A 20,128-nucleotide genomic window follows, 5' to 3' on the forward strand; every position below is an offset into this window, starting at 1 on the left:
CATCACACACACACACACACACATTCACACTAGTTATCATTATGTCCAGTGTGTCACATGACTGGTGCAGTGAACACAAACACATCGATCATAAGGGTACAGGACTGCTTCTGTGACTGTGTGCACATTCAATAATTCATACATTTATATCAGTTCTGTGACTGTGTGCTGGTACTAGCTCAGCACTACATTTATATGTTCTGTGACCAAAAGGATCTCTCAATCTTCCTATCAGTTCTGTTTGACATGATTATGACATGATTGATGATCAAAATTCTACATTTATATCACGTCTTGGCAAGGGCCACATGATGTTGAGGTTCACAGCTGGCCGTCCTGGAACGGGCTGAACTTCTCAATAAGCAAAGTAAAAACGCATCTAGTTGATTCAACTAGTTATCATTATGTCCAGTGTGTCACATGACTGGTGCAGTGAAGAGCTCAATAATTCAATACATTTATATCAGTTCTGTGACTGTGTGCTGGTACGGCTCAATAATTCATACATTTATATCAGTTCTGTGACTGAGTGCTGGTCTGTGGCTCAATAATTCATACATTTATATCAGTTCTGTGACTGAGTGCTGGTACGGCTCAATAATTCATACATTTATATCAGTTCTGTGACTGAGTGCTGGTACGGCTCAATAATTCATACATTTATATCAGTTCTGTGACTGAGTGCTGGTACGGCTCAATAATTCATACATTTATATCAGTTCTGTGACTGTGTGCTGGTACGGCTCAATAATTCATACATTTATATCAGTTCTGTGACTGTGTGCTGGTACGGCTCAATAATTCATACATTTATATCAGTTCTGTGACTGTGTGCTGGTACATTCAATAATTCATACATTTATATCAGTTCTGTGACTGTGTGCTGGTACGGCTCAATAATTCATACATTTATATCAGTTCTGTGACTGAGTGCTGGTACGGCTCAATAATTCATACATTTATATCAGTTCTGTGACTGTGTGCTGGTACATTCAATAATTCATACATTTATATCAGTTCTGTGACTGTGTGCTGGTACGACTCAATAATTCATACATTTCTATCAGTTCTGTGACTGTGTGCTGGTACGACTCAATAATTCATCCATTTCTATCAGTTCTGTGTGCTGGTACGACTCAATAATTCATACATTTCTATCAGTTCTGTGTGCTGGTACGACTCAATAATTAATACATTTCTATCAGTTCTGTGATTGTGACTGTGTGCTGGTACAACTCAATAATTAATCCATTTATATCAGTTCTGTGACTGTGTGCTGGTACAACTCAATAATTCATACATTTCTATCAGTCCTGTGACTGTGTGCTGGTACGACTCAATAATTCATACATTTCTATCAGTCCTGTGACTGTGTGCTGGTACGACTCAATAATTCATCCATTTCTATCAGTTCTGTGACTGTGTGCTGGTACAACTCAATAATTCATACATTTCTATCAGTTCTGTGATTGTGACTGTGTGCTGGTACGACTCAATAATTAATCCATTTATATCAGTTCTGTGACTGTGCTGGTACGACTCAATAATTAATACATTTCTATCAGTTCTGTGACTGTGTGCTGGTACGACTCAATAATTCATCCATTTCTATCAGTTCTGTGACTGTGTGCTGGTACGACTCAATACATTTCTATCAGTTCTGTGATACTCATAATCTCTATCAGTTCTGTGACTGTGTGCTGGTACGACTCAATAATGAATCCGTTTCTATTTGGTAGACTGAAGACAAGTAGGACAATAAGAAGAGGGATAAACACTTTAAAACCCGTTTTACTTGTTAATTAAGACCAAATAACCATCTAAAGTGCAGTATTGTATGACAGTGTTGTATAATAGACTACTAAATGGAAGAGTCAAATGCATGTTAGGCTATTGCTGGCTTCACTCATTCAATTAGAAACACGGTTTAGAATAACACCATTTCACTGGCGTCTCTCTCTCTCATATTCATGCTCGCTCTGCCCTGATCGCACTGCTGTAAACTCGTCTATGAGAAACGCGTAGTCTATTCGAGTCGGGCTGCCTGGCTACATCGCATCGTTAAAACCTTGGTTTAGAGGACAGGATAAGATATAGCGGCTACTAAAACAGCAACACAAATATGGTCGGGATGAGAGATGTGGTTTGCCTCCTGCTGCCAGCCGTCGTGCTGTTCGGCACATCGATGCAGGTGGAAGTGAAAGGTGGGAAAGAGGGAGAAAAAGCAGGGAATTTCATGGAAGATAAGCAATGGCTATCAACCATTTCTCAGTACAGCCGGAAGATCAAACACTGGAATCGCTTCAGAGACGTGAGTTGGCTATTTTAAATGAATACTATTTTGTTTGGAATGAAATTGAAAATATTACGCTGTAGGCTAATGATGTGAGGTTGAACGAATAGACTAGGCCACCGGGTGTGTTGTAACCTGATGGTAACCCTAGGCAGTAACGGAGGTGATATGTTTATAACCAAACAGGTAATGTAGCTAATTGCGCGGCACAGTTGACCCGCTCTTGAATGCGCCTCACTGATAGGCAACAATAACATGCAACGGCAACATGAATACAACGCAAATTCACCTCATGAATACAATTCTAAAGGTTATAATAATACAGTTACTATAACAACGCTTCATTATGTGGAATCTGCTGCTTTATATATATATATATATATATAGTTCGTCATAAGGTGTAGGCTATACCTAACATTGAGTTCGTCTAAACCTCTGCGCCGGTTAATTTTATTTATTTGTACCTTTATTTAACTAGGCAAGTCAGTTTAGAACAAATTCTTATTTACAATGACGGCCTAGGAACAGTGGGTTAACTGCCTTGTTCAGGGGCAGAACGAGAGATTTGTGCTTTGTCAGCTCGGGGATTCGATCTAACAACCTTTCGGTTACTGGTCCCCGCCCTCCCCAGGCTACCCCGCCCTGTGTATAAGACAAGCTTTGGTTAGGCTCTAGCAGCATGTTATGAACTTGTATGTTTTAACTTGCTGGGTTGTTATTCCAGACTTAATTGATTTCTAACATAATGTCATGTCGATATAAGCCGAGTCGGTTTTACAGTAGTATAGAGCCCCACTTCATTTTTCCTAAATAATGTCTACTCCTTCATTTCTGCGCTAGTCGAAATCAATACGCAGTTATTCAATGCACAGCCCTACACAATAACGTATTAGTTGTGTAGAAAATGCCCACGGACACATTTGGACAGATTCTCGTAATAGGCTTATTCTGAAGGACAATGATACACTAGTCTATAGTTAACACAACACCGACGTCTATTGCAACGTTGATAGATGGGAGGTTGTTGATCCCGACTCAAGTCATACAGTGGGGTTGCAATACAAAGTGCTTGATATAATGCCCAGTGTCATAGTTGATCTGCCTTGTCTTTTGTAAAGTGGAAAACGATTTACTGTGTGTGTGTGTGTGTGTGTGTGTGTGTGTGTTCCCTATATTTTGCACTACTTTTAACCAGTTGTTTGTGGGTAACTTTGATTGATATTAAATCCAGACGTGGGTAACTGATTGATAATAAAACCAGGGCATTGGGCAGAGAATGTATTTGCTGGTCTATATTTATGTATCTGGTTGCCCGCTGCATATAAAATCTGCCTCTATAGTCGGAGACTGTTGAAGAAAGACAAGAGGCAACACACAGAGAAAACAAGCCCATGACTCACCCTGTGGACTCGCTGTCCGGCCCGTGACTCACCCTGTGGACTCGCTGTCCGGCCCGTGACTCACCCTGTGGACTCGCTGTCCGGCCCGTGACTCACCCTGTGGACTCGCTGTCCGGCCCGTGACTCACCCTGTGGACTCGCTGTCCGGCCCGTGACTCACCCTGTGGACTCGCTGTCCGGCCCGTGACTCACCCTGTGGACTCGCTGTCCGGCCCGTGACTCACCCTGTGGACTCGCTGTCCGGCCCGTGACTCACCCTGTGGACTCGCTGTCCGGCCCGTGACTCACCCTGTGGACTCGCTGTCCGGCCCGTGACTCACCCTGTGGACTCGCTGTCCGGCCCGTGACTCACCCTGTGGACCGGCCCTGACTCACCCGGCCCGCCCGTGACTCACCCTGTGGACTCGCTGTCCGGCCCGTGACTCACCCTGTGGACTCGCTGTCCGGCCCGTGACTCACCCTGTGGACTCGCTGTCCGGCCCGTGACTCACCCTGTGGACTCGCTGTCCGGCCCGTGACTCACCCTGTGGACTCGCTGTCCGGCCCGTGACTCACCCTGTGGACTCGCTGTCCGGCCCGTGACTCACCCTGTGGACTCGCTGTCCGGCCCGTGACTCACCCTGTGGACTCACCCTGTGGACTCGCTGTCCGGCCCGTGACTCACCCTGTGGACTCGCTGTCCGGCCCGTGACTCACCCTGTGGACTCGCTGTCCGGCCCGTGACTCACCCTGTCGCTGTCCGGCCCGTGACTCACCCTGTGGACTCGCTGTCCGGCCCGTGACTCACCCTGTGGACTCGCTGTCCGGCCCGTGACTCACCCTGTGGACTCGCTGTCCGGCCCGTGACTCACCCTGTGGACTCGCTGTCCGGCCCGTGACTCACCCTGTGGACTCGCTGTCCGGCCCGTGACTCACCCTGTGGACTCGCTGTCCGGCCCGTGACTCACCCTGTGGACTCGCTGTCCGGCCCGTGACTCACCCTGTGGACTCGCTGTCCGGCCCGTGACTCACCCTGTGGACTCGCTGTCCGGCCCGTGACTCACCCTGTGGACTCGCTGTCCGCTGTCCCCGTGACTCACCCTGTGGACTCGCTGTCCGGCCCGTGACTCACCCTGTGGACTCGCTGTCCGGCCCGTGACTCACCCTGTGGACTGCTGTCCGCCCGCCCTGTGACTCCGGCCCACTCACCCTGTGGACTCGCTGTCCGGCCCGTGACTCACCCTGTGGACTCGCTGTCCGGCCCGTGACTCACCCTGTGGACTCGCTGTCCGGCCCGTGACTCACCCTGTGGACTCGCTGTCCGGCTGTCCCCGTGACTCACCCTGTGGACTCGCTGTCCGGCCCGTGACTCACCCTGTGGACTCGCTGTCCGGCCCGTGACTCACCCTGTGGACTCGCTGTCCGGCCCGTGACTCACCCTGTGGACTCGCTGTCCGGCCCGTGACTCACCCTGTGGACTCGCTGTCCGGCCCGTGACTCACCCTGTGGACTCGCTGTCCGGCCCGTGACTCACCCTGTGGACTCGCTGTCCGGCCCGTGACTCACCCTGTGGACTCGCTGTCCGGCCCGTGACTCACCCTGTGGACTCGCTGTCCGGCCCGTGACTCACCCTGTGGACTCGCTGTCCGGCCCGTGACTCACCCTGTGGACTCGCTGTCCGGCCCGTGACTCACCCTGTGGAGTTCTGTCCGATTGACTCACCCTGTGGTTTTGTTTATATAGCCCGTGATTCATTTATTGCTGTTTATTATTTGTTCACCCTGTGGATTCGCTGTCCGGTTGGTTATATTTGGAGGAGGAGGAGAAAGGGATTGAAAGTTTTATTTATTTATTTATTGTTTTGTTTATTTATTTGTTTATTTAGTTATTTATTGTTTTGTTTATTTATTTATTTATTTATTGTTTTGTTTATTTATTTGTTTATTTAGTTCTTTATTTATTTATTTATTGTTTTGTTTATTTAGTTATTTTTATTTTTTATTTATTATTTTATGTATGTATTTTTTAAATATTAAAAAAAAAAATTGTTTGTTTATTTGTTTATTTATTTTAGAGAGACTCGATTCATTCTCTCCTGTCACGCCCCCAAACACAGCCAATCACATGACAGGAAAAAGGGGATCCACTTGTGTGGCACAGTGGCACCAGACCAGACAGTGGGCCAAAGACTGTGTGTGTCAGTCTGTCTCTCTCTGTGTTTGTGTGTCAGTCTGTCTCTCTCGCTGTGTGTGTGTCAGTCTGTCTCTCTGTGTGTGACTTTGATTGATATTTGATTGACATGATGACTCCTTGCTGTCCCCAGTCCACCTGGCCGTGCTGCTGCTCCAGTTTCAACTGTTCTGCCTTATTATTATTCGACCATGCTGGTCATTTATGAACATTTGAACATCTTGGCCATGTTCTGTTATAATCTCCACCCAGCACAGCCAGAAGAGGACTGGCCACCCCACATAGCCTGGTTCCTCTCTAGGTTTCTTCCTAGGTTTTGGCCTTTCTAGAGAGTTTTTCCTCGCCACCGTGCTTCTACACCTGCATTGCTTGCTGTTTGGGGTTTTAGGCTGGGTTTCTGTACAGCACTTTGAGATATCAGCTGATGTATGAAGGGCTATATAAATACATTTGATTTGATTTGATTTGTGTGTGTCTGTCTCTCTCGCTGTGTGTGTGTCAGTCTGTCTCTCTGTGTGTGTGTCAGTCTGTCTCTCTCTGTGTGTGTGTGTCAGTCTGTCAGTCTGTCTCTGTGTGTGTGTGTGTGTCTGTCTCTCTCTGTGTGTGTGTGTCAGTCTGTCTCTCTCTGTGTGTGTGTCAGTCTGTCTCTCTCTGTGTGTGTGTCAGTCTGTCTGTCTCTCTGTGTGTGTGTGTGTCAGTCTGTCTCTCTGTGTGTGTGTGTGTGTCAGTCTGTCTGTGTCTCTGTGTGTGTGTGTGTGTCAGTCTGTCTCTCTCTGTGTGTGTGTCAGTCTGTCTCTCTCACTGTGTGTGTGTCAGTCTGTCTCTCTCTCTGTGTGTGTGTCAGTCTGTCTCTCTCTGTGTGTGTCAGTCTGTCTCTGTGTGTGTGTGTGTGTCAGTCTGTCTCTCTGTGTGTGTGTGTGTCTGTCAGTCTCTCTGTGTGTGTGTGTGTGTCAGTCTGTCTCTCTCTGTGTGTGTGTGTGTCAGTCTGTCTCTCTCTGTGTGTGTGTGTGTCAGTCTGTCTCTGTGTGTGTGTGTGTCAGTCTGTCTCTCTGTCTGTGTGTGTCAGTCTGTCCCTCTCACTGTGTGTGTGTGTGTCAGTCTGTCTCTCTCTGTGTGTGTGTCAGTCTGTCTCTCTGTGTGTGTGTGCGTCACTGTTTGTACGGTGGAGACTGAGCTGAGGACTCCCCCTCAGTGCCAAGGACAGGAACACAACACATGGCTTCATCTCAATGCCAGGGAAGGATACTTAGGGAGTGTCCCAGATGGAACCCTATTCCCTATATACTTCCCTATCCAGGGCCTTCAGAAATTATTCACACCCCTTGACTTATTTAACAGCCTGAATTCAAAATGAATTAAATTGTTGTTGTTTTCCCTCACCCACCTACTGTATGTACACACAATATCCCATAATGACAGTGAAAACACGTTTTTAGATAAATAAATCAAAATTAAGTACATAAATATCTTATCAATCAATCATATGTATTTATAAAGCCCTTTTACATCAGCTGATATCTCAAAGTGCTGTACAGAGACCCAGCCTAAAACCCCAAACAGCAAGCAATGCAGGTGTAGAAGCACGGTGGCTAGGAAAAACTCCCTAGAAAGGCCAGAACCTAGGAAGAAACCGAGAGAGGAACCAGGCTATCATTTACATAATTATTCACAACCTAGAATCAAAACTTTACTGAAGCACCTTTGGCAGCGATTACAGCTGTGAGTCTTTCTGGGTGAGTCTCTAAGAGCTTTCCACACCTGGATTGTGCAACATTTGCCCATTATTCTTCTAGAAATTCTTCAAGCTCTGTCAAGTTGGTTGTTGATCATTGCTAGACAACCGTTTTCAGGTCTTGCCATATATTTCCAATTATATTTAAGTAAAAACTGTAACTCGGACACTGAGGAACATTCACTGTCTTCTTGGTTAGCGACTCCAGTGTAGATTTGACATTGTGTTTAATTTGTTGTCCTGATGAAAGGTGAATTTGTCTCCCAGTGTCCAGTGGAAAGCAGATTAAACCAGGTTTTCCTCTAGGATTTTGCCAGTGCTTAGCTCCTCCATTCAGTGTATTCTTTTATCCTGAAAAACACCCCAGTCCTTAACGATTACAAGCATACCCATAACATGATGCAGGCACAATTATGCTTGAAAATATGGAGAGTGGTACTAAGTAATGTGTTTTATTGGGTTTTTCCCCAAAAACAACACTTTGTATTCAGGACAAAAAAATATTGCTTTGCCACATTTGTTGCAGTATTACTTCAGTTCCTTGTTGCAAACAGGATGCAGGTTTTGGAATATTTGTATTCTGTACAGGCATCCTTTGTTTTATTCTGTCATTTAGGTTAGCATTGTGGATTAACTACAATGTTGTTTATCCATCCTCAGTTTTCTCTTATCACAACCATTAAACTCTGTAACAGTTTTAAAGACACCATTTACCTTATGGTGAAATCCCTGAGCGGTTTCCTTCCTCTCCGGCAACTGAGTTAGGAAGGACGCCAGTATCCTTGTAGTGACTGGGTGTATTGATACACCATCCAAAGTGTAAATAATAACCATCATGCTCAAAGGGATATTAAATGTCTGCTTCTTTAAAAATGTTTAGCCATCTACCAATAGGTGGCCTTCTTTGCCTTGTGTGTAGGTCAGTGATGGAAAAATCTCAATGTAATCCATTTTAAATTCAGGCTGTGACACAACAAGATGTGGGAAAAGTCAAAGGGGTGTGAATCCTTTCTGACGGCTCTGGTAAAAAGGGAATAGGGTGCCATTGGAATAGGGTGCCATTGGAATAGGGTGCCATTTGGGATAGGGTGCCATTGGAATAGGGTGCCATTGGGATAGGGTGCCATTGGAATAGGGTGCCATTGGAATAGGGTGCCATTGGAATAGGGTGCCATTGGAATAGGGTGTCATTGGAATAGTGTTCCTTTTGGGATGCAGCCTTGGTCTCAGTGGAAGGATACTTAGAATCTGTGGTTCTACAGCAGTGTCTTTAAACACAGCTGTTTCAAATAACCAACTCGTCATCAATCTTTGAACAAAAAACGCACCCAGGAGGGGCCCCAGAACCAAGTTTGTGAACCCCTGATCTACAGCATAGCAGCATTGTGATGGCAGGGCGAGACCAATTTTATCCAAAGCCGAGTTTCCAAAGCTTTCATCCATTTACTAATGAGTGGTGCCTGCATGAATTGAACTCACTCTCCTGGTGTTGCAAGCACCAACGCCACCGTGCTCCACCAACTGAGCCACAGAGGACTGCACTGAGATGCATCATCTAACTAAGAGATAATGAGCAGATTATCTCTGAACCGAAGTGAAAACATTGACGCCAACAGATGCTTGCATGGAAGATACAGAAGAATCTGTCTGTCTGTCTGTCTGTCTGTCTGTCTGTCTGTCTGTCTGTCTGTCTGTCTGTGTCTGTGTCTGTCTGTCTGTCTGTCTGTCTGTCTGTCTGTCTGTCTGTCTGTCTGTCTGTCTGTCTGTCTGTCTGTCTGTCTGTCTGTCTGTCTGTCTGTCTGTGTCTGTCTGTGTCTGTCTGTCTGTCTGTCAATCTCTCTGTCTGTCTGTGTGTCTGTCTGTCTGTCTGTGTGTTTGTCTGTGTATCTGCATTTCTGTGTCTGTCTGTCAATCTCTCTGTCTGTCTGTGTCTGTCTCTGTCTGTGTGTCTGTCTGTGTATCTGTATTTCTGTGTCTGTCTGTCTGTCTGTCTGTCTGTCTGTCTGTCTGTCTGTCTGTCTGTCTGTCTGTCTGTCTGTCTGTCTGTCTGTCTGTCTGTCTGTCTGTGTGTCTGTCTGTCTGTCTGTCTGTCTGTCTGTCTGTGTATCTGTGTATCTGTCTGTGTATCTGTGTGTGTATCTGTGTGTGTGTCTATGTGTCTACTACACAGCAGGGTCTACTAAGGACTCATTATGAGTGCTGATGACGTTACACGTCAACTTGTCATCACACTGTGACTCCGTGGAGATTTGGAATGTCAATCTTTTCAGTCGCTACCACAGCAGCTCTCATATTGAAAAATACATCACTTAAAGTCATTCTCTGTAGTCAGAATGTGCACACAGACACCATCATCTCCTCAAGTGCTGCGGCAAGAGACCGAATGCAGTGTGTGAGGATGGATGGCAACTGGATAGAGAGTTGAGCTTCCTTTTCCTATAGCCCATCATTAATGTATATCCTAGACATTCTGGAAGCTAGTCAACATCCTCTTTTAGGATCCAGGCTGTATCACATCCGGCTGTGATTGGGAGTCCCATAGGGCGGCACACAATTGGCCCAGCGTCGTCCGGGTTTGCCTGGTGTAGGCCGTTAATTGTAACCTTTTGGGACGGCAGGTAGCCTAGTGGTTAGAGCGTTGGGGCAGTAGCCTGAAAGGTTGCTAGATCGAATCCCCGAGCTGACAAGGTTCAAATCTGTCGTTCTGCCCCTGAACAAGGCAGTTATTCCTCTGTTCCTAGGCCGTCATTATAAATAAGAATTTGTTCTTAACTGACTTGCCTAGTTCAATAAAGGTTATTGTAAATAGTTAAAACACACGAGAGCTTGAAGAATTGTGTCTTTCTGCTTCCTACATTCTTCCTGCTTCCCAGACCCACTTTAGTTGGAGGTATGAGGTGCATCGCTTTCTCGGGCTTTAGCTTAGATCCCATCTTGTGCTCAGTTAGAAGCCAACCAGGGCCTGTATTCATAAAGTGATCTTTAGACTAGATCCCATCTTGTGCTCAGTTAGAAGCCAACCAGGGCCTGTATTCATAAAGTGATCTTTAGACTAGATCCCATCTTGTGCTCAGTTAGAAGCCAACCAGGGCCTGTATTCATAAAGTGATCTTTAGACTAGATCCCATCTTGTGCTCAGTTAGAAGCCAACCAGGGCCCTTATTCATAAAGTGATCTTTAGACTAGATCCCATTTTGTGCTCAGTTGGAAGCCAACCAGGGCCCTTATTCATAAAGTGATCTTTAGACTAGATCCCATCTTGTGCTCAGTTAGAAGCCAACCAGGGCCTGTATTCATAAAGTGATCTTTAGACTAGATCCCATCTTGCGCTCAGTTAGAAGCCAACCAGGGCCTGTATTCATAAAGTAATCTTTAGACTAGATCCCATCTTGTGCTCAGTTAGAAGCCAACCAGGGCCTGTATTCATAAAGTGATCTTTAGACTAGATCCCATCTTGTGCTCAGTTAGAAGCCAACCAGGGCCTGTATTCATAAAGTAATCTTAAGACTAGATCCCATCTTGTGCTCAGTTAGAAGCCAACCAGGGCCTGTATTCATAAAGTGATCTTTAGACTAGATCCCATCTTGTGCTCAGTTAGAAGCCAACCAGGGCCTGTATTCATAAAGTGATCTTTAGACTAGATCCCATCTTGTGCTCAGTTAGAAGCCAACCAGGGCCTGTATTCATAAAGTGATCTTTAGACTAGATCCCATCTTGTGCTCAGTTAGAAGCCAACCAGGGCCCGTATTCATAAAGTGATCTTTAGACTAGATCCCATCTTGTGCTCAGTTAGATCCCAGCCAACCAGGGCCCTTATTCATAAAGTGATCTTTAGCTTAGATCCCATCTTGTGCTCAGTTAGAAGCCAACCAGGGCCCTTATTCATAAATGATCTTTAGCTTAGATCCCATCTTGTGCTCAGTTCTTATTTTGATCTTTAGACTAGATCCCATCTTGTGCTCAGTTAGAAGCCAACCAGGGCCCTTATTCATAAAGTGATCTTTAGACTAGATCCCATTTTGTGCTCAGTTGGAAGCCAACCAGGGCCCTTATTCATAAAGTTAGAAGCCAACCAGGGCCTGTATTCATAAAGTAATCTTTAGACTAGATCCCATCTTGTGCTCAGTTTAGACTAGATCCCATCTTGTGCTCAGTTAGAAGCCAACCAGGGCCTGTATTCATAAAGTGATCTTTAGACTAGATCCCATCTTGTGCTCAGTTAGAAGCCAACCAGGGCCTGTATTCATAAAGTGATCTTTAGACTAGATCCCATCTTGTGCTCAGTTAGAAGCCAACCAGGGCCCATATTCATAAAGTGATCTTTAGACTAGATCCCATCTTGTGCTCAGTTAGAAGCCAACCAGGGCCCTTATTCATAAAGTGATCTTAGTACTGATCTAGGACCAGGTCCGTCCTTTCTCCATTGAATCATATTCATTATCTTGTGCTCGATCTAAAAGGCCAAACTGATCCTAGATCAGCACTCCTACTCTAAGATGCTTTATGAATATGGGGTCCAGAACTGGTCACTGAGGACAGGACCCGGCGGATTGAGGGACAATGCTCTGCTGTTCACGACCAATAGACCCTCTCACCCCTCCTTTCTTCATTCCTTCCCTCCCTCCTCACCCCCCTCTCTTCCTCTCAGCATTGGCATAGAAGGGGCTCATTATAGAGCAAAGCAGTTATCCCCAGAGCAAGCTGCACAGCCACACACACACAGAGAGCTGCTGAAGATAGCACCTGTTATACAGAGACAGATACATTTTAATGATGAGGGGGAAATGACTACATCCTTCCCCTTTAAATGGCTCCTCTGTCTGACAGTTCTCTTTGGTTTGTATAACTAGTGCAGAACCAAATGGTGTGCAAGGAAAGGATGGGTTATGGATAGAATGGGTTATGGGTAGAATGGGTTATGGATAGAATGGGTTATGGGTAGAATGGGTTATGGGTAGAATGGGTTATGGGTTATGGGTAGAATGGGTTATGGGTAGAATGGGTTATGGGTAGAATGGGTTATGGGTAGAATGGGTTATGGGTTACTTGGCACCTGCAGTGGCATCATTTAGTTACGTAACTGGTAAATTTAGAGAAGAGAGGGGGGTATAGAGAGGGGGGAGAGAGAGGGAAAGAGAGGGGGAAAGAGAGGGAGAGTAATGAGAGGGGAGAGTAATGGAATAGAGAGAGGGGGAGGGGGAAAGAGAGGTGAGAGAGCTAGAGAGAGAGAGGGAGAGTAATGGGAAAGAGAAGAGAGGGAGAGAGAGGTGGGGAAGAGAAGGAGAGTAACGGGAGAGAGAGAGAGAGAGGGGGAGAGAAAGAGAGGTGAGAGTGGGAGGGAGAGAGAGCTGGAGATAGGGGGAGCAAGGGAGAGAGTGGGGGAAGATAGAGAGGAGAGAGAGACCACAACAAATAAATGAGCTGAGATTATGATTCACTAGCTAAGTCCCAGGGTCCGGTTATGATTCACTATCTAATGCCCAGGGTCTAGTTATGATTCACTAGCTAAGTCCCAGGGTCTGGTTATGATTCACTAGCTAAGTCCCAGGGTCCGGTTATGATTCACTAGCTAAGTCCCAGGGTCCGGTTATGATTCACTATCTAATGCCCAGGGTCTAGTTATGATTCACTAGCTAAGTCCCAGGGTCTGGTTATGATTCACTAGCTAAGTCCCAGGGTCCGGTTATGATTCACTAGCTAAGTCCCAGGGTCTGGTTAAGATTCACTAGCTAAGTCCCAGGGTCCGGTTATGATTCACTATCTAATGCCCAGGGTCTAGTTATGATTCACTAGCTAAGTCCCAGGGTCCGGTTATGATTCACTAGCTAAGTCCCAGGGTCTGGTTATGATTCACTCTGGTTAAGATTCACTAAGCTAAGTCCCAGGGTCCGGTTATGATTCACTATCTAATGCCCAGGGTCTAGTTATGATTCACTAGCTAAGTCCCAGGGTCTGGTTAAGATTCACTAGCTAAGTCCCAGGGTCTGGTTATGATTCACTAGCTAAGTCCCAGGGTCCGGTTATGATTCTCTAGCTAAGTCCCAGGGTCTGGTTATGATTCACTAGCTAAGTCCCAGGGTCTGGTTATGATTCACTAGCTAAGTCCCAGGGTCTGGTTATGATTCACTAGCTAAGTCCCAGGGTCTGGTTAAGATTCACTAGCTAAATCCCCGGTTATGATTCACTATCTAATGCCCAGGGTCTAGTTATGATTCACTAGCTAAGTCCCAGGGTCTGGTTATGATTCACTAGCTAAGTCCCAGGGTCTGGTTATGATTCTCTAGATAAGTCCCAGGGTCTGGTTATGATTCTCTAGATAAGTCCCAGGGTCGGTTATGATTCACTATCTAAGTCCCAGGGTCTGGTTATGATTCACTAGCTAAGTCCCAGGGTCTGGTTATGATTCACTAGCTAAGTCCCAGGTTGGGTTATCAAACAACCATCTGTAGCGTTCAGACAAGTCTACACTAATGAGATCTACCTGGCAAAGCTGCTGTCTGTTCTGTTGTGCCTCATGGTGTTGTTCATATCTGTATGTTCTGTTGTGCCTCATGGTGTTGTTCATATCTGTCTGTTCTGTTGTGCCTCATGGTGTTGTTCATATCTGTCTGTTCTGTTGTGCCTCATGGTGTTGTTCTGGCTGCTGTCTGTTCTGTTGTGCTGCGTGGTGTTGTTCTTATCTGTCTGTTCTGTTGTGCCTCATGGTGTTGTTCATATCTGACTGTTCTGTTGTGCTCGTGGTGTTGTTCTGGCTGCTGTCTGTTCTGTTGTGCCTCATGGTGTTCTGGCTCCTGTCTGTTCTGTTGTGCCTCATGGTGTTGTTCTGGCTGCTGTCTGTTCTGTTGTGCCTCATGGTGTTGTTCTTGCTGCTGTCTGTTCTGTTGTGCCTCATGGTGTTGTTCATATCTGACTGTTCTGTTGTGCTGCGTGGTGTTGTTCTGGCTGCTGTCTGTTCTGTTGTGCCTCATGGTGTTGTTCTGGCTGCTGTCTGTTCTGTTGTGCCTCATGGTGTTGTTCTGGCTGCTGTCTGTTCTGTTGTGCCTCATGGTGTTGTTCATATCTGTCTGTTCTGTTGTGCCTCATGGTGTTGTTCTGGCTGCTGTCTGTTCTGTTGTGCCTCATGGTGTTGTTCTGGCTGCTGTCTGTTCTGTTGTGCCTGGGTGGTGTTGTTCATATCTGTCTGTTCTGTTGTGCCTCATGGTGTTGTTCTGGCTGCTGTCTGTTCTGTTGTGCCTCATGGTGTTGTTCTGGCTGCTGTCTGTTCTGTTGTGCCTCATGGTGTTGTTCTATCTGTCTGTTCTGTTGTGCCTCATGGTGTTGTTCTGGCTGCTGTCTGTTCTGTTGTGCCTCATGGTGTTGTTCATATCTGTCTGTTCTGTTGTGCTGCGTGGTGTTGTTCTGGCTGCTGTCTGTTCTGTTGTGCCTCATGGTGTTGTTCTGGCTGCTGTCTGTTCTGTTGTGCCTCATGGTGTTGTTCTGGCTGCTGTCTGTTCTGTTGTGCTGCGTGGTGTTGTTCTTATCTGTCTGTTCTGTTGTGCCTCATGGTGTTGTTCTGGCTGCTGTCTGTTCTGTTGTGCCTCATGGTGTTGTTCTGGCTGCTGTCTGTTCTGTTGTGCCTCATGGTGTTGTTCTTATCTGTCTGTCTGTTCTGTTCTTGTGCTGTTCTGTTGTGCCTCATGGTGTTGTTCTGGCTGCTGTCTGTTCTGTTGTGCCTCATGGTGTTGTTCTTGCTGCTGTCTGTTCTGTTGTGCCTCATGGTGTTGTTCTGCTGCTGTCTGTTCTGTTGTGCCTCATGGTGTTGTTCATATCTGACTGTTCTGTTGTGTGTTGTTCTGGCTGCTGTCTGTTCTGTTGTGCCTCATGGTGTTGTTCTGGCTGCTGTCTGTTCTGTTGTGCCTCATGGTGTTGTTCTGGCTGCTGTCTGTTCTGTTGTGCCTCATGGTGTTGTTCATATCTGTCTGTTCTGTTGTGCCTCATGGTGTTGTTCTGGCTGCTGTCTGTTCTGTTGTGCCTCATGGTGTTGTTCTGGCTGCTGTCTGTTCTGTTGTGCCTCATGGTGTTGTTCTTATCTGTCTGTTCTGTTGTGCCTCGTGGTGTTGTTCTGGCTGCTGTCTGTTCTGTTGTGCCTCATGGTGTTGTTCTGGCTGCTGTCTGTTCTGTTGTGCCTCATGGTGTTGTTCTGGCTGCTGTCTGTTCTGTTGTGCCTCATGGTGTTGTTCTGGCTGCTGTCTGTTCTGTTGTGCCTCATGGTGTTGTTCTTGCTGCTGTCTGTTCTGTTGTGCCTCATGGTGTTGTTCATATCTGACTGTTCTGTTGTGCTGCGTGGTGTTGTTCTGGCTGCTGTCTGTTCTGTTGTGCCTCATGGTGTTGTTCTGGCTGCTGTCTGTTCTGTTGTGCCTCATGGTGTTGTTCTTGCTGCTGTCTGTTCTGTTGTGCCTCATGGTGTTGTTCTGGCTGCTGTCTGTTCGGTTGTGCCTCATGGTGTTGTTCTTGCTGCTGTCTGTTCGGTTGTGCCTCATGGTGTTGTTCTTGCTGCTGTCTGTTCTGTTGTGCCTCATGGTGTTGTTCTTGCTGCTTCAGAGTACAGACACCAGATAGGGAGAACTATGCATCCATGGGCTTTGTTATAAACCAGTAGAAACCCTTAGTAAAGGTAGTGGTGATGGTGATGAGTGGTGATGGTATACTTTACATAAGAGAGAGAGAGAGAGTGAGAGTGAAAGTGAGAGAGAGAGAGAGGGAGAAAGAGAGAGAGAGAGAGGGAGAGAGGCAGTTTTATGGTGCTGTTCTGCTGCTACTGTGGAAAGCAAAGCTATCCTGCTAAATTGGTATTTATGCCTGCTGAGAGAGTAGAGAGCTAGAGGGGGGGACTGAGATTTAACTCTTTAACTCTCAAAACTGGAAGGACACCTTATTATAACTGTAGACATGTTCCTCAGCCCACCTTATTATAACTATAGACATGCTCCTCAGCCCACCTTATTATAACTATAGACATGCTCCTCAGCCACCTTATTATAACTATAGACATGTTCCTCAGCCCACCTTATTATAACTATAGACATGCTCCTCAGCCCACCTTATTATAACTATAGACATGCTCCTCAGCCCACCTTATTATAACTATAGACATGCTCCTCAGCCCACCTTATTATAACTATAGACATGCTCCTCAGCCCACCTTATTATAACTATAGACATGCTCCTCAGCCCACCTTATTATAACTATAGACATGCTCCTCAGCCTACCTTATTATAACTATAGACATGCTCCTCAGCCCACCTTATTATAACTATAGACATGCTCCTCAGCCCACCTTATTATAACTATAGACATGCTCCTCAGCCTACCTTATTATAACTATAGACATGCTCCTCAGCCCACCTTATTATAACTATAGACATGCTCCTCAGCCCACCTTATTATAACTATAGACATGCTCCTCAGCCTACCTTATTATAACTATAGACATGCTCCTCAGCCCACCTTATTATAACTATAGACATGCTCCTCAGCCTACCTTATTATAACTATAGACATGCTCCTCAGCCCACCTTATTATAACTATAGACATGCTCCTCAGCCCACCTTATTATAACTATAGACATGCTCCTCAGCCCACCTTATTATAACTATAGACATGCTCCTCAGCCCACCTTATTATAACTAGACATGCTCCTCAGCCCACCTTATTATAACTATACATGCTCCTCAGCCCACCTTATTATAACTATAGACATGCTCCTCAGCCCACCTTATTATAACTATAGACATGCTCCTCAGCCTACCTTATTATAACTATAGACATGCTCCTCAGCCCAGAGGTTTATTATTTTACAAATGTTCCAACTATTTATATGTTTAGTATGTTCAATATGTTGAGTAGAGGAGGCTGTGTGAGAGGCTCCTGTATGGGGATAATGTGGACTGACTGACTGACTGACTGTGTGCCTGGCTAAGCCTGATTAAGCCTGGCTGACTGACTGACTGACTGACTGACTGCCTGACTGATTGACTGATTGCCTGCCTGCCTGCCTGCCTGCCTGCCTGCCTGACTGCCCGCCTGCCTGACTGACTGCCTGCCTGCCTGGATGAATTCAGCTTTCAGAATATATTTTTGGAGACTGGGCTATTTTCTTGCGAGTGGAGTCTTAAATGTCCAGCTGAATAATTAGTCTTTCCAAAGTCTTCATTCAGCCCCATCTCTAATGCATTATTTATCATGACATCTGCCTGGAAGTTGGCTCTTCTCTGCTGCCCTGTTGAAGCTCTCCTGTCTTTCAGGAGACATGATAATAGACCATGATGCATCTCTCCTGTCTTTCAGGAGACATGATAATAGACCATGATGCCCTATATAGTACCCTATTCCCTATATAGTACCCTATTCCCTATATATAGTACCCTATTCCCTATATAGTACCCTATTCCCTATATATAGTACCCTATTCCCTATATATAGCACCCTATTCCCTATATAGAACCCTATTCCCTATATAGTACCCTATTCCTTATATAGAACCCTATTCCCTATATAGTACCATATTCCCTATATAGTACCCTATTCCTTATATAGAACCCTATTCCCTATATAGTACCATATTCCCTATATAGTACCCTATTCCTTATATATAGCACCCTATTCCCTATATACTACCCTATTCCCTATATAGAACCCTATTCTCTATATAGCACCCTATTCCCTATATAGCACCCTATTCCCTATATAGAACCCTATTCCCTATATAGTACCCTATTCCTTATATAGAACCCTATTCCCTATATAGTACCATATTCCCTATATATAGTACCATATTCCCTATATAGTACCCTATTCCTTATATATAGCACCCTATTCCCTATATACTACCCTATTCCCTATATAGAACCCTATGCCCTATGTACTACCCTATTCCCTATATAGTACCCTATTCCTTATATAGAACCCTATTCCCTATATAGTACCCTATTCCCTATATATAGTACCATATTCCCTATATAGTACCCTATTCCTTATATATAGCACCCTATTCCCTATATACTACCCTATTCCCTATATAGAACCCTATTCCCTATATAGCACCCTATTCCCTATATAGCACCCTATTCCCTATATAGCACCCTATTCCCTATATAGTACCCTATTCCCTATATAGTACCCTATTCCTCATATATAGCACCCTATTCCCAATATAGTAGCCTATTCCCTATATAGTACCCTATTCCCTATGTACTACCCTATTCCCTATATACTACCCTATTCCTTATATAGAACCCTATTCCCTATATAGTACCCTATTTCCTATATATAGTACCCTATTCCCTATATATAGTACCATATTCCCTATTTAGTACCCTATTCCTTATATATAGCACCCTATTCCCTATATAGAACCCTATTCCCTATATAGCACCCCATTCCCTATATAGCACCCTATTCCCTATATAGCACCCTATTCCCTATATAGTACCCTATTCCCTATATAGCACCCTATTCCCTATATAGCACCCTATTCCCTATATAATACCCTATTCCTTATATATAGCACCCTATTCCCTATATAGTAGCCTATTCCCTATATAGTACCCTATTCCCTATATAGTACCCTATTCCCTATATAGTAGCCTATTCCCTATATAGCACCCTATTCCCTATATAATACCCTATTCCTTATATATAGCACCCTATTCCTTATATATAGCACCCTATTCCCTATATAGTACCCTATTCCCTATATAGTACCCTATTCCCTATATAGCACCCTATTCCTTATATATAGCACCCTATTCCCTATATAGTAGCCTATTCCCTATATAGCACCCTATTCCCTATATAGTACCCTATTCCCTATATAGTACCCCATTCCTATATAGTACCCTATTCCCTATATAGCACCCTATTCCTATAAAGTACCCTATTCCTATATAGCACCATATTCCTGATATAGCACCCTATTCCCTATATAGCACCCTATTCCCTATATAGTACCCTATTCCTTATATTGTACCCTATTCCCTATATAGTACCCAATTCCCTATATAGTACCATATTCCCTATATAGTACCATATTCCCTATATAGTACCTTATTCCCTATATATATAGCACCCTATTCCCTATATAGCACCCTATTCCCTATATAGCACCCTATTCCCTATATAGTACCCTATTCCTTATATAGTACCCTATTCCCTATATATAGTACCCTATTCCCTATATATAGTACCCTATTCCCTATATATAGTACCCTATTCCCTATATATAGTACCCTATTCCCTATATAGCACCCTATTCCCTATATAGTACCCTATTCCTTATATAGTACCCTATTCCCTATATATAGCACCCTATTCCCTATATAGTACCCTATTCCCTATATAGTACCCTATTCCCTATATAGTACCCTATTCCCTATATAGTACCCTATTCCTTATATAGTACCCTATTCCCTATATAGTACCCAATTCCCTATATAGTACCCTATTCCCTATATAGTACCCTATTCCCTATATAGCACCCTTTTCCCTATATACA

General features: G+C 44.9%; 1 protein-coding gene across 1 annotated transcript in view; it reads left to right on the forward strand.

Moving 5' to 3' along the window:
- Positions 1-1,839: 1,839 nt before the first annotated feature.
- LOC121844283 (testican-2-like) overlaps positions 1,840-20,128 on the forward strand; it is a gene marked incomplete at its 3' end in the record, with an annotated part of 51,190 nt that continues 32,901 nt past the window's right edge. Inside the window, 1 exon segment of the mRNA XM_042314207.1 lies at positions 1,840-2,311. Coding sequence (XP_042170141.1) covers positions 2,123-2,311 — 189 coding nt within the window.

Source organism: Oncorhynchus tshawytscha, unplaced genomic scaffold (genome assembly GCF_018296145.1).
Source record: "Oncorhynchus tshawytscha isolate Ot180627B unplaced genomic scaffold, Otsh_v2.0 Un_contig_7862_pilon_pilon, whole genome shotgun sequence".
NCBI lineage: Eukaryota > Metazoa > Chordata > Actinopteri > Salmoniformes > Salmonidae > Oncorhynchus > Oncorhynchus tshawytscha.